The 15,410-nt window shown below is 45.5% G+C and overlaps 1 protein-coding gene across 1 annotated transcript in view; it reads left to right on the forward strand.

Annotated features, from left to right (window-relative positions):
- Positions 1-8,146: 8,146 nt before the first annotated feature.
- LOC106594841 (testican-2) overlaps positions 8,147-15,410 on the forward strand; it is a 73,785-nt gene continuing 66,521 nt past the window's right edge. The window contains exons 1-2 of the mRNA XM_082973034.1: positions 8,147-8,167; positions 15,286-15,331. Coding sequence (XP_082829160.1) covers positions 8,147-8,167; positions 15,286-15,331 — 67 coding nt within the window. The remainder of the gene's footprint in view (positions 8,168-15,285; positions 15,332-15,410) is intronic.

Consider the following 15,410-nt stretch of genomic DNA (forward strand, 5'->3'; position numbering starts at 1 on the left):
CTCCTCGGCTGAAAGAGCGGCAGCACAGTCCCACTGAGGCCTGATGTACTTCTGCCTCATAGCAATACACAGAGGTCGCATCCCAAATGGCACCCTAGTCTCTATGGGGGCCCTGGTCAAAAGTAGTGCACTACGTAGGGAATAGGGTGCCGTTTGGGAAGGGCCCCAGAGTGTGGTCTGTAGTACTGTTTTAATATCCACCAGTTACTGTGGAAGATTTACCAGATCCAGTGGTGTAAAGTACTTGAAAGTAAAAATAATTGAAAGTACTACTTAAGTAGTTTTTTTAGGGTATCTGTACTTTACTATTTATATTTTTTTACAACTTGTACTTTTACTCCACTACAATCCTAAAGAAAATTCTGTACTTTCTACTCCATACATTTTCCCTGACACCCAAAAGTACTTGTTACATTTTGAATGCTTAGCAGGACAGGAAAATTGTCTAATTCACGCACTTATCAAGAGAACATCCCTGGTCATCCCTACTGCCTCTGATCTGGTGGACTAACTAAACAGAGAACATCCCTGGTCGTCCCTACTGCCTCTGATCTTGTGGACTCACTAAACAGAGAACATCCCTGGTCATCCCTACTGCCTCTGATCTGGAGGACTTACTAAACAGAGAACATCCCTGGTCATCCCTACTGCCTCTGATCTGGTGGACTCACTAAACAGAGAACATCCCTGGTCATCCCTACTGCCTCTGATCTGAAGGACTCACTAAACAGAGAACATCCCTGGTCATCCCTACTGCCTCTGATCTGAAGGACTCACTAAACAGAGAACATCCCTGGTCATCCCTACTTCCTCTGATCTGGTGGACTCACTAAACAGAGAACATCCCTGGTCATCCCTACTGCCTCTGATCTGGTGGACTCACTAAACAGAGAACATCCCTGGTCATTCCTACTGCCTCTGATCTGGTGGACTCACTAAACAGAGAACATCCCTGGTCAACCCTACTGCCTCTGATCTGAAGGACTCACTAAACAGAGAACATCCCTGGTCATTCCTACTGCCTCTGATCTGGTGGACTCACTAAACAGAGAACATCCCTGGTCAACCCTACTGCATCTGATCTGGCGGACTCACTAAACACAAATGCTTTGTTTTTAAATTATGTTTGAGTGTTGGAGTGTGCCCCTGGCTATCCGTAAATTAAAAAAACAAGAATATCCTGCCGTCTGGTTTGCTTAATATAAGGAATTTGAATGGGTTTAAACTTTTACTTTTGATACTTAAGTATATTTAGACTTTTACTCAAGTATTATTTTACTGGGTTTTACTGACTTTCACTTTTACTTGAGTCATTTTCTATTAAAGTATCTTTACTTTTACTCAAGTAGGACAATTGGGTACTTTTTCCACCACTGACATTTATCAGGGGCCAGCACAATGTAATTTGTTCTCATTCCCCACACAGACTGACTGACAGACAGACAGACAGACAGATAATTAGCCAGTGAGTGTGTTTACCTTGGCATCCCTGTGATTTAGTGTCCTGTAAGGATCCCTATGACCACACACACACACACACACACACACACACACACACACACACACACACACACACACACACACACACACACACACACACTGTGGTGGTTATCGTCATTGTTTGCTCTCAGCCATTCCATGATAATTAATAACGGTTTATAAATGGAAATGAATCTGTCTCCATATGACCTAGCCAGTAAGCCTAATTCATTTCGACCCCAAATGTGATAAGAATGAGAAAACAGCCTCCCGAGTAGTGCAGTGGTCTAAGGCACTGCATCACAGTGCTAGCTGTGCCACTAGAGATCCTGGTTCGAGTCCAGGCTCTGTCGCAGCCAGTGTCGTCCGGGTTAGGGGAGGGTTTGGCCGGCAGGGATGTTCTTGTCCCATCGCGCATTAGTAACTCCTGTGGCGGGCCGGGCGCAGTGCACGCTGACACGGTCGCCAGGTGTACGGTGTTTCCTCCAACGCATTCGTGCTGCTCTCTTCTGGGTTAAGCAGGCATTGTGTCAAGACCCAGTGTGGCTTGGCTGGGTTGTGTTTCGGAGGACGCACGGCTCTCGACCTTCGCCTCTCCCGAGTCCGTAGGGGAGTTGCAGCGATGGGACAAGACTGTAACTACCAATTGGAAACCATGAGAAAACACCCCCAAATGTGATAAGAATGAGCCAAACTTTCTACAAATCAGTAGATATGTGTTTTAATCCCAGCTGAATTCATTTGGGGATTTAGATTACATTATAAATCAGATGAAGAGAATATGACTATGTCTGTAATACTTTCAACAGGTCCGTAGGGCTTTGGTTCAAAAGTACTGCACTTTATATGTTGTTGTCATTCATTTGAAATGTCACACAGAATAACACTGTTGCATAATGACTTAGAACTGAAGAAAAACACAGAAGAAAAACTTCAGAGCCATTTCTTTCACTTTCAATCAACCTGTCACTATCCCTACAGGGAATCGTGCTGGTGGAAGCATCATGCTGTGGGGATGTTTTTCAGCGGCAGGGACTGGGAGACTAGTCAGGATCGAGGGAAAGATGAACGGAGCAAAGTACAGAGAGATACTTGATGAAAACCTGCTTCAGAGCGCTCAGGACCTCAGATTGGGGCGATGGTTCACCTTCCAACAGGACAATGACCCTAAGCACACAGTCAAGACAACACAGGAGTGGCTTCGGGACAAGTCTCTGAATGTCCTTGAATGGCCCAGCCAGAGCCCGGACTTGAACCCGATTTAACAACTCTGGAGAGACCTGAAAATAGCTGCGCAGCAACGCTCCCCATCCAATCTGACAGAATGAGAGGATCTGCAGAGAAGAATGGGAGAAACTCCCCAAATGTTAGAATAAGGCTGTAACGTAACAAAATGTGGAAAAAGTCAAGGGGTCTGAATACTTTCCGATAGACTCCTCACGCGGAAGCTGCCTGCGACCCCTAAGGAGTGTGTGTGTGTGTGTCTCTCTCTCACCTCCATTTGCTAAACAACGCCGTTGAATGGAGAGAAGAAGAGTGGAGAGGAAGAGAGGAGGCTAGTTTTCTGCTGGAATCCTTTCCTCAGAATCTTTCTCCAATTACAGGATGTCTCAGAGCATGCAGAGCCTCGCTCCATCCTGCTGCACCTACAGTACTGTGTGTGTGTGTGTGTGTGTGTGTGTGTGTGTGTGTGTGTGTGTGTGTGTGTGTGTGTGTGGTCTTTTGATGTACCACATTGCTCTGTGATTAGAGGTCCCTAGTAGGAAGACTTTGAGCATTAGAGCATGTGGGAGGAAACACAACACGTCTTTGTGATGCAACTTCCTGAAATGAGGTCATGTTCAGCCAATGGCAGAAAACCAAATGTTGTTTGGCAGGACGTCTTCTTGAGTTTTTTTTTGTGTGTGTTTGTGTGTCTGTCCTCATGGTCATGGCTGAATGAAAGAAACAGGGAACGTCTTCACTGCCACGTCTCAGAGAGCCGTCCCAGGAATCGCTTTGAGTGATAAAAGAAAAATGGCAAAATATTTCAGCTGTGAAAATGTGTTTCATGTCCAGACCTGGACAGAATGATACCCTTTAGTTCCCTTTTTCATGTCCAGGTGAGAAACCGCTCTGCTTCACTATTGTGCATTCTACAGGCCTGGACAGATCCATATAGTTCCTTTTTGAAACGCTCTTAATGCATTTCTATGTGGATAACGGCTGTGGGGCTACAACTCACCTTCTCTCTCATTTCAAAAGCTGCTGATGCCTTGAGAGATTGAGTGAGTGAGGAGAGCTAACTCCATCACTGTGAAAATCACTGCTGGCAGTGGAGAGGAGTTTACAATGCACTCAGAGAGGAGAGACATTACTGTTACCCTCCCTGTCAGAGAGGAGAGACATTACTGTTACCCTCCCTGTCAGAGAGGAGAGACATTACTGTTACCCTCCCTGTCAGAGAGGAGAGACATTACTGTTACCCTCCCTGTCAGAGAGGAGAGACATTACTTTTACCCTCCCTGACAGAGAGGAGAGACATTACTGTTACCCTCCCTGTCAGAGAGGAGAGACATTACTGTTACCCTCCCTGACAGAGAGGAGAGACATTACTGTTACCCTTCCTGACAAAGTAACATGAATTTCCCAGTGCCAAGCATTTTGGCAAGTGGTGCATTTCACAGAGGCATGTTTTCAGAGTGGTGCATTTCACAGAGTGGTGCATTTCACAGAGTGGTGCATTTCACAGAGGCATGTTTTCAGAGTGGTGCATTTCACAGAGTGATGCATTTCACAGAGTGGTGCATTTCACAGAGTGGTGCATTTCAGAGTGGTGCATTTCACAGAGTGGTGCATTTCAGAGTGGTGCATTTCACAGAGGCATGTTTTCAGAGTGGTGCATTTCACAGAGTGGTGCATTTCACAGAGTGGTGCATTTCAGAGTGGTGCATTTCACAGAGGCCTGTTTTCAGAGTGGTGCTTTTCACAGAGTGGTGCTTTTCACAGAGTGGTGCATTTCACAGAGGCCTGTTTTCAGAGTGGTGCATTTCACAGAGTGGTGCATTTCACAGAGGCCTGTTTTCAGAGTGGTGCATTTCACAGAGCCCTGTTTTCAGAGTTGTGCATTTCACAGAGTGGTGCATTTCACAGAGTGGTGCATTTCACAGAGGCCTGTTTTCAGAATTGTGCATTTCTCAGAGGCACTGTGACCAGGCTAATAAGTCTCAGTGACAGGGCACTGTGACCAGGCTAATAAGTCTCAGTGACAGGGCACTGTGACCAGGCTAATAAGTCTCAGTGACAGGGCACTGTGACCAGGCTAATAAGTCTCAGTGACATTGCTGTCTGGAGGCACCCCGTCTAGAGGAGGCATGGTGGGGTGTTTGTGCTAAGTGTTGCTGGAGCATACCCATTTCAGACAGAATACCCATTTCAGACAGAATACCCATTTCAGACAGAATACCCATTTCAGACAGAATACCCATTTCAGACAGAATACCCATTTTAGACAGAATACTCATTTTAGACAGAATAGTCATTTTAGACAGAATAGTCATTTCAGACAGAATACTCATTTCAGACAGGATACTCATTTCAGACAGGATATTCATTTCAGACAGAATACTCATTTCAGACAGAATACGCATTTCAGACAGGATACCCATTTCAGACAGAATACGCATTTCAGACAGAATACCCATTTCAGACAGGATACTCATTTCAGACAGAATACGCATTTCAGACGGAATACCCATTTCAGACAGAATACCCATTTCAGACAGAAGATATGGTATGTTACCTGTAAAAAATGTAAGGCAATGTTTATGTGAGCGACTTTCAAACAGCCCCTTATTTAGCACTTTGTTGCAGGTGAAATGAGCCTCTGACTAGATGGTATTGTCTTTGTGTCCCAAATGTGAATTCAGAGCAGATAGACGTGAATTCAGAGCAGATAGAGGTGAATTCAGAGCAGCTCAGTCAGTCAGTCAGTCTTGCGGCCAGACATTTTCAGGCTAATACCAGCAAGCTGAGTGGTCCTGGAGGAGCGGTACACAGCATCTGGCCAGTCAGGTTCCATTAGTGCTGTTTTACACCAGCTATATTACAGGGCTGTTGACCAACGGCAGGAGAGGTGCTATCCATGATATGAATCACATAACTCAAGGGACCTCTGCTCCGCAGCGTGAATATCATACCACTGATCACTGCTCCCCCCATCTCTCTCTCTCCCCTGGCCCAGCCTCTCTCTCTCTCTCTCTCTCTCTCTCTCTCCCCCCTGGCCCAGCCTCTCTCTCTCTCTCTCTCTCTCTCTCTCTCCCTCTCTCTCCCCTAGCCCAGCCTCTCTCTCTCCCTCTCCCTCTCCCTCTCTCTCCCCTGGCCCAGCCTCTCCCTCTCTCTCCCTCTCTCTCACTCTCCCCTGGCCCAGCCTCTCCCTCCGCCCATACTCTCTCTCTCTCTCTCTCTCTCTCTCTCTCTCTCTCTCTCTCTCTCTCTCTCTCTCTCTCTCTCTCTCTCTCTCTCCTCTCTCTCTCTCTCTCTCTCCCCTGGCCCAGCCTCTCCCCCCCTGGCCCAGTCCTCTCTCTCTCTCTCTCTCTCGCTCTCTCTCTCTCCCCTGGCCCAGCCTCTCCCTCCGCCCAGACTCTCTCTCTCTCTCCCTCTCTCTCTCTCCCCTGGCCCAGCCTCTCCCTCCGCCCAGCCTCTCTCTCTCTCTCTCTCTCTCTCTCCCTCTCTCTCTATCACTCTCCCCTGGCCCAAGCCTCTCCCTCGCTCTCTCTTTCTCAGCCTCTCTTTCTCTCAATTCAAATTCAGTATGCTTTAGTGGCACAAAGGACAACGTCAATGTTGCCAAAGTGAAGTGATACACATCATCCCCCCCCCCCCCCCCCCCCCACTTTACAGACGGCTATATTGGTTCGTTAATACAAGACTCGTAAAAGGCCCACTACTTTAGTGAAGAAAATACATCAGATTTTTCCGGGGGTGTTGCAGCACCCTCAGCACCTCTACTTCCCACGTCTAGAATTCTATGAAAATTCCTCTCTGAAATAGTTTGCTACTTAAATAGCACAGCTATTTTTGACTTAATGCAGTAGCTATGTTCCAAAGGGTCATCTTAAATGATACGTTTAATATTTTAGCTAGCTGAAGCCTTGCTGAAACGCCACGTCCATATAATACAGTTCCATTATTAAGTTGTGCTGCTGTTAAAGGTTGGTAGTTGGTACACTTCTCCCTCTACACTGAAAACCAGGAGAATAGAGATGCTATTTTAAGACCGGATGACAGATAGAATAACAGACAGGATCACAGACAGGATCACAGACAGGATCACAGACAGGCTAACAGGACAACAGACAGGATAACGAACAGGATAACAAACAGGATAACAGGATTACAGACAGGATAGCAGACAGGATAACAGGATAACGGACATGATAACAGACAGGATAACAGACAGGTTAACAAACAGATTAACAGAGAGGAAAGCATGACAACAGACAGAATAACAGGATTACAGACAGGATAGCAAACAGGATAACAGACAGGTTAACAGAGAGGATAACAGGAAAACAGACAGGATAACGGACAGGATACCATGATTACAGACATGATAGCAAAAGAGTTAACAGACGGGTTAACAGACAGGATAACAGTATAACAGACAGGATAACAGTATAACGGATAGAATAACAGAAAGGATAACAGTTTCCTGTGTGTATCAAGAATGGTCCACCATCCAAAGGACATCCAGCCAACTTGACACAACTGTGGGAAGCATTGGAGTCAACATGGGGCAGCATCCCTGTGGAACGCTTTCAACACCTTGTAGATTCCATGACCTGATGAATTGAGGGTGTTCTGAGGGCAAAAGGGAGTGCAAAGCAATATCAGGTAGGTGTTCCGAATGTTTTGTACACTCATTAGGGTACCATTTGGGACAGAGGTACAGTAGAGGACCAGGTACAGTAGAGGACCAGGTACAGTAGAGGACCAGGTACAGTATAGGACCAGGTACAGTAGAGGACCAGGTACAGTATAAGACCAGGTACAGTATTGGACCAGGTACAGTAGAGGACCGGGTACAGTAGAGGACCGGGTACAGTATTGGACCAGGTACAGTAGAGGACCGGGTACAGTATAGGACCAGGTATAGTATAGGACCAGGTATAGGACCAGGTACAGTAGAGGACCAGGTACAGTAGAGGACCAGGTATAGTATAGGACCAGGTATAGTATAGGACCAGGGTATAGGACCAGGTACAGTAGAGGACCAGGTGGACCAGGTCAGTTGGACCAGGTACAGTATTGGACCAGGTACAGTATTGGACCAGGTACAGTATTGGACCAGGTACAGTAGAGGACCAGGTATAGGACCAGGTACAGTATAGGACCAGGTACAGTATAGGACCAGGTACAGTATAGGACCAGGTATAGGACCAGGTACAGTATAGGACCAGGTATAGGACCAGGTATAGGACCAGGTATAGGACCGGGTACCGTATAGGACCAGGTATAAAACCAGGTACAGTATTGGACCAGGTACAGTATAGGACCAGGTACAGTATAGGACCAGGTATAGGACCAGGTACAGTATAGGACCAGGTATAGGACCAGGTACAGTATAGGACCAGGTACAGTATAGGACCAGGTACAGTATAGGACCAGGTATTGGACCAGGTACAGTATGGACCAGGTATTGGACCAGGTACAGTATAGGACCAGGTACAGTATAGGACCAGGTATAGGACCAGGTACAGTATAGGACCAGGTATAGGACCAGGTATAGGACCAGGTATAGGACCGGGTACCGTATAGGACCAGGTATAAAACCAGGTACAGTATTGGACCAGGTACAGTATAGGACCAGGTACAGTATAGGACCAGGTATAGGACCAGGTACAGTATAGGACCAGGTATAGGACCAGGTACAGTATAGGACCAGGTATAGGACCAGGTACAGTATAGGACCAGGTATAGGACCAGGTATAGGACCAGGTACAGTATAGGACCAGGTATAGGACCAGGTACAGTATAGGACCAGGTATAGAACCAGGTACAGTATTGGACCAGGTACAGTATAGGACCAGGTACAGTATAGGACCAGGTACAGTATAGGACCAGGTACAGTATTGGACCAGGTACAGTAGAGGACCAGGTATAGGACCAGGTACAGTATTGGACCAGGTACAGTATAGGACCAGGTACAGTATTGGACCAGGTACAGTATAGGACCGGGTACCGTATAGGACCAGGTACAGTATAGGACCAGGTATAGGACCAGGTACAGTATTGGACCAGGTACAGTATAGGACCAGGTATAGGACCAGGTACAGTATTGGACCAGGTACAGTATAGAACCCGGTACAGTATAGGACCAGGTATAGGACCAGGTACAGTATTGGACCAGGTACAGTGTAGAACCAGGTATAGGACCAGGTACAGTATAGGACCAGGTACAGTATAGGACCGGGTACCGTATAGGACCAGGTATAGGACCAGGTACAGTATAGGACCAGGTACAGTATAGAACCAGGTATTGGACCGGGTACCGTATTGGACCAGGTATAGGACCAGGTACAGTATAGGACCAGACAGTGACCAGGTGGCCAGGTCAGAGGACCAGGTCAGTTGGACCAGGTACAGTATAGGACCGGGTACCGTATAGGACCAGGTATAGGACCAGGCGTATAGGACCAGGTACAGTATAGGACCAGGTACAGTATTGGACCAGGTACAGTATTGGACCAGGTACAGTATAGGACCAGGTACAGTGTAGAACCAGGTATAGGACCAGGTACAGTATAGGACCAGGTACAGTATTGGACCAGGTACAGTATAGAACCAGGTATAGGACCGGGTACCATATAGGACCAGGTATAGGACCAGGTACAGTATAGGACCAGGTACAGTATTGGACCAGGTATAGGACCAGGTACAGTATTGGACCAGGTACAGTATAGGACCAGGTATAGGACTAGGTTCAGTATTGGACCAGGTACAGTATTGGACCAGGTTCAGTATAGGACCAGGTATAGGACCAGGTATAGGACCAGTTACAGTATTGGACCAGGTATAGGACCAGGTACAGTATTGGACCAGGTATAGGACCAGGTACAGTATTGGACCAGGTACAGTATAGGACCAGGTATAGGACCAGGTACAGTATTGGACCAGGTACAGTATTGGACCAGGTACAGTATAGGACCAGGTACAGTGTAGGACCAGGTACAGTGTAGGACCAGGTACAGTATTGGACCAGGTACAGTATTGGACCAGGTACAGTGTAGGACCAGGTACAGTGTAGGACCAGGTACAGTAGAGGACCAGGTACAGTAGAGGACCAGGTACAGTATTGGACCAGGTACAGTATAGGACCAGGTACAGTATAGGACCAGGTACAGTAGAGGACCAGGTACAGTATTGGACCAGGTACAGTATTGGACCAGGTACAGTAGAGGACCAGGTACAGTGTAGGACCAGGTACAGTATTGGACCAGGTACAGTAGAGGACCAGGTACAGTATAGGATCAGGTACAGTGTAGGACCAGGTACAGTGTAGGACCAGGTATAGACCAGGTACAGTATAGAGCCATGTATAGGACCAGGTACAGTGTAGGATCAGGTACAGTGTAGGACCAGGTACAGTAGAGGACCAGGTACAGTATAGGACCAGGTACAGTGTAGGACCATGTATAGGACCAGGTACAGTATAGGACCAGGTACAGTATAGGACCAGGTACAGTGCAGGATCAATAGTATGGTTCCCTCTCCACATAAACCAGGAGAATGGAGAGAGAGGCCATTTGCAGACAGGGTGACATAACAAACTATCCTCCTGCCTCTCATGCGCTTGATATATAGTGAGTGGACAAAACATTAGGGACAGTTACCTAATATTGAGTTGCACTCCCAATTGCTCTCAGAACAGCCTGAATTTGTCAGGGTATAGACTCTGCAAGTTGTTGAAAGCGTTCCACATGAATTCTGGCCCAAGTTGACTTCAATGCTTCCCACAGTTGTGCCAAGTTGGCTGGATGTGATTTGGGTGGTGCACCATTCTTGATAAACACAGGAAACTGTTGAGCGTGAAAAACCCAGCAGCGTTGCAGTTCTTGACCCACTCAAACCGTTGTGCCTGGCGCCTACCACCATTTCCTGTTCAAAGGCAATTCAATATTTTGTCTTGTCCATTCACCCTCTAAATGGCACACATACACAATCCATGTCAAAAGGCTTAAAAATCATTCTTTAACCTGTCTCCTTCCATTTTTACTTCTCTTCATCTATACTGATTGAAGTGGATTTAACAGGTGACATCAATAAGGGATCATAGCTTTCACCTGGATTCACCTGGTCAGTCTGTGTCATGGAAATAGCAGTTGTTCCTAATGTTCTGTACACTCTGTGTAGGACCAGGTGATATAGACTTTACTAGATATATGACCAGGTGATATAGATATAGGACCAGGTGATATAGACTTTAATAGATATAGGACCAGGTGATATAGACTTTAATAGATATATGACCAGGTGGTATAGGTTTTAATAGATATAGGACCAGGTGATATAGACTTTAATAGATATATGACCAGGTGATATAGACTTTAATAGATATGGGACCAGGTGATATAGACTTTAATAGATATATGACCTGGTGAAATAGACTTTAATAGATATGGGACCAGGTGATATAGACTTTAATAGATATAGGACCAGGTGATATAGACTTTAATAGATATGGGACCAGGTGATATAGATATAGGACCAGGTGATATAGACTTTAATAGATATAGGACCAGGTGATATAGACTTTAATAGATATAGTACTTGGGCAATTTACTGACCACATAAATATGTTATTTACCTTAAAGAAACAGCCTAGTCTGAAATGAAATGGTGAAGTCCTACGACTCTACTCTGCTTCAGCTCTGTGATGTAACCTGATGTCAGACTTTACAGCCTTCCTCCCTTTTCCTCTCTGTGTGGAAGCGTACCAAATGGCACCCTGTTCCCTATATGGACCAGGGCCCATATAGGGGTCTGGTTAAAAGTAGTGCACTATGTAGGGAATAGAGCACCATTTGGGATGCAACCTGCCTCTTTGCCTCTCCGGCTCTCCCTGTGTGGGCTGTAAACGTCCCATTGTGATATATTGTACATGGGGTCTCAGTACTGCTAACTAGACAGAGAACCATGTTTATTTACTAGCTTGAGTTAAGGGAGGAAGGGAAGGGGCTGGGCTGTGTTTCTGCTGAACATTGCAGGGGGGCGGGCCAGTGAATGATCGAACAAATATGGTAGGGCTGTGGTGTGTGTTTGTTTGTGTGTGTGTGCGTGCGTGTGTGTATTGTTGTGTAAATGACCTTGGACTGATTCCAGAACAGTGAAATGGAATTAAAGAAAGGACGTTCTGTGTTAACTCAATGGTGTATTTTACACTAAATACTAACTGTTTATCCCATCAGTTCTATGCTTCTGTGTGACACAGTGTGGCTGTGTCCCAAATTCTACCCTATTCCCTGTGTAGTGCATACATATACTTTTAATCAGGGCCGTATCGGCCCGCTTGGGACACCAACTCAGTCCATTCTCAGTGTGTTTTGTTCCTACTCAACGGTTAAGGAAATCCAAATCACTTCGTCGGCCGCTTTGGTGCTGTGCGATCCGTTGACTTTGATGATTCCAGACAGTTTTCTAGTTTTCAAGGACTTAGTCTTCGTTGATAGCACTACTTCACAGACTGTAGACATGGCAGGTGGACAGACAGACTGTAGACATGGCAGGTGGACAGACAGACTGTAGACATGGCAGGTGGACAGACAGACCGTAGACATGGCAGGTGGACAGACAGTGTTGGGCAGCTGCTGGTAAACAGTGAGAGAATGATCCGTGCCACGCGGTGATTGGGCAGCTGCTGGTAAACAGTGAGAGAATGATCCGTGCTAGGTGGTGATTGGGCAGCTGCTGGTAAACAGTGAGAGAATGATCCGTGCTAGGCGGTGATTGGGCAGCTGCTGGTAAACAGTGAGAGAATGATCCGTGCTAGGCGGTGATTGGGCAGCTGCTGGTAAACAGTGAGAGAATGATCCGTGCTAGGTGGTGATTGGGAAGCTGCTGGTAAACAGTGAGAGAATGATCCGTGCTAGGTGGTGATTGGGAAGCTGCTGGTAAACAGTGAGAGAATGATCCGTGCTAGGTGGTGATTGGGAAGCTGCTGGTAAACAGTGAGAGAATGATCCGTGCTAGGTGGTGATTGGGCAGCTGCTGGTAAACAGTGAGAGAATGATCCGTGCTAGGTGGTGATTGGGCAGCTGCTGGTAAACAGTGAGAGAATGATCCGTGCTAGGTGGTGATTGGGCAGCTGCTGGTAAACAGTGAGAGAATGATCCGTGCTAGGTGGTGATTGGGCAGCTGCTGGTAAACAGTGAGAGAATGATCCGTGCTAGGTGGTGATTGGGCAGCTGCTGGTAAACAGTGAGAGAATGATCCGTGCTAGGTGGTGATTGGGCAGCTGCTGGTAAACAGTGAGAGAATGATCCGAGGCAGATGAGGCAGATTCCCCCAGGATAAGAAGCAGGCAGACTAAGGCCTATAGTTTCTATCAGTGTGTATTAGGAGTTGACAGTTTAACTGCTGCTGCTGTTGGATCAAGCTCTGAATGGGGAAAACCTCAATGGAAATGTCCTTTTCTTTACTCTAACAATGACCTTCTGCTTTTCTCTCTCTCTTTCTTTCTCTCCTCTCCACATCACCGTTCATCGCTACAGGAAGTTGAGGTTAGTAAACACCTTCTAGATCTGGTTTGACTGTTTGGTCTTTTCATGTTGATGTTTCTCTTTAAACCGGAGGAGAAGGAATGGGAATCTGTCCAATTCTCTCTCTTTGGACTGCAGATGTTACCTGCCCCTTTCAATCAAGAGTAGTCAATGTGTCTGCTTGGTAGGAACAAGCTAGCCACTTCTATATAGCCATTGATTCATGAAGAATATCACTTATGTCTCATGGTCTTAGTTCAACTGCCAAACCGCATTATAACACCTGACATTAAACTGCCTAACCGCATTATAACACCTGACATTAAACTGCCTAACCGCATTATAACACCTGACCTTAAACTACCTAACCGCATTATAACACCTGACATTAAACTGCCAAACCGTGTTATAACACCTGACATTAAACTGCCTAACCGCATTATAACACCTGACATTAAACTGCCAAACCGCATTACTGCCAATGACTGGAACGAACTACAAAAATCTCTAAAACTGGAAACACTTATCTCCCTCACTAGCTTTAAGCACCAGCTGTCAGAGCAGCTCACAGATCACTGCACCTGTACATAGCCCATCTATAATTTAGCCCAAACAACTACCTCTTCCCCTACTGTATTTATTTATTTATTTGTTTATTTTGCTCCTTTGCACCCCATTATTTTTACTTTGCACTTTCTTCCACTACAAATCTACCATTCTAGTGTTTTACTTGCTATATTGTATTTACTTTGCCACCATGGCCTTTTTTTGCCTTTACCTCCCTTATCTCACCTCATTTGCTCACATTGTATATAGACTTATTTTTCTACTGAATTATTGACTGTATGTTTGTTTTACTCCATGTGTGACTCTGTGTTGTTGTATGTGTCAAACTGCTTTGCTTTATCTTGGCCAGGTCGCCATTGTAAATGAGAACTTGTTCTCAACTTGCCTACCTGGTTAAATAAAGGTGAAATAAATAAAATAAATTAAAAAAAATTATAACACCTGGCATTAAACTGCCTAACCGCATTATAACACCTGACATTAAACTGCCTAACCGCATTATAACACCTGACATTAAACTGCCTAACCGCATTATAACACCTGACATTAAACTGCCTAACCGCATTATAACACCTGACATTAAACTGCCTAACCGCATTATAACACCTGACATTAAACTGCCTAACCGCATTATAACACCTGACATTAAACTGCCTAACCGCATTATAACACCTGACATTAAACTGCCTAACCGCATTATAACACCTGACATTAAACTGCCAAACCGCATTATAACACCAGACATTAAGCACTTCAACAGCCCAGAAATATAGATCTATCTATGTGCCCTAATTGGCACCCTGTTCCTTATAAACTGGCCCTGGTGAAAACGTAGTGCACTATAAAGGGAACAGGGTTCCTTTTGAGACTTATCCTTTTAATGGATCTTGTCTCAACACTTCCTCTGAATATATGAAACGCCTTTGGCTTAAGTTGTTCAGCTTGACTTGAGAGCTCTGTTATACTGTTGGGAGGATAAGTGTAGGATAAGGCCAACCCAGTCGTAACAAACATATTCCTGTGGGTCCTCATCACACACACACACACACACACACACACACACACACACACACACACACACACACACACACACACACACACACACACACACACACACACACACACACACGGGTCAGTAGAAGTGTATACTATGGGAGATGTAGTATTTTTATCATAATTCTAACCCTCAAACGCCCCCAGAGACCAGTCTAAAAGATAGTTTCTGTGTTTCCCAAATGGCATCCTATTCCCAACATAGTGCACTACTATTATATCGCATTATAAAGGGAAGTAGTGAACGATAATGAAGAATAGGGTGCCATTTGGTACACACTCTCATTCTGAGAGTGTATATTCCCTGTGTGACAGGGAAGCTAAAATCACCACTTACAGAGAGTGAGATGTCTGTGATCTTCTGTTTTGTTCTTGGATATGTTGTTGTTCTTTACACTACACTCTGGACCTCTGCAGTGACACTACTCTGATTCTCATGTCTCTCTAGGATGATTACATCAGGACTGTGGAGAAAACCCCAGGCTCTGATGAAAGTAAGTTAGACATTATTATGACATAATTTCCTTTGTCTTCATGTTATCAAAACACTTTTTTAAATGAAAAGTAATGTAC

The sequence above is a fragment of the Salmo salar genome, chromosome 01, assembly GCF_965601325.2.
Source record: "Salmo salar chromosome 01, fSalSal1, whole genome shotgun sequence".
NCBI classification, from domain to species: domain Eukaryota; kingdom Metazoa; phylum Chordata; class Actinopteri; order Salmoniformes; family Salmonidae; genus Salmo; species Salmo salar.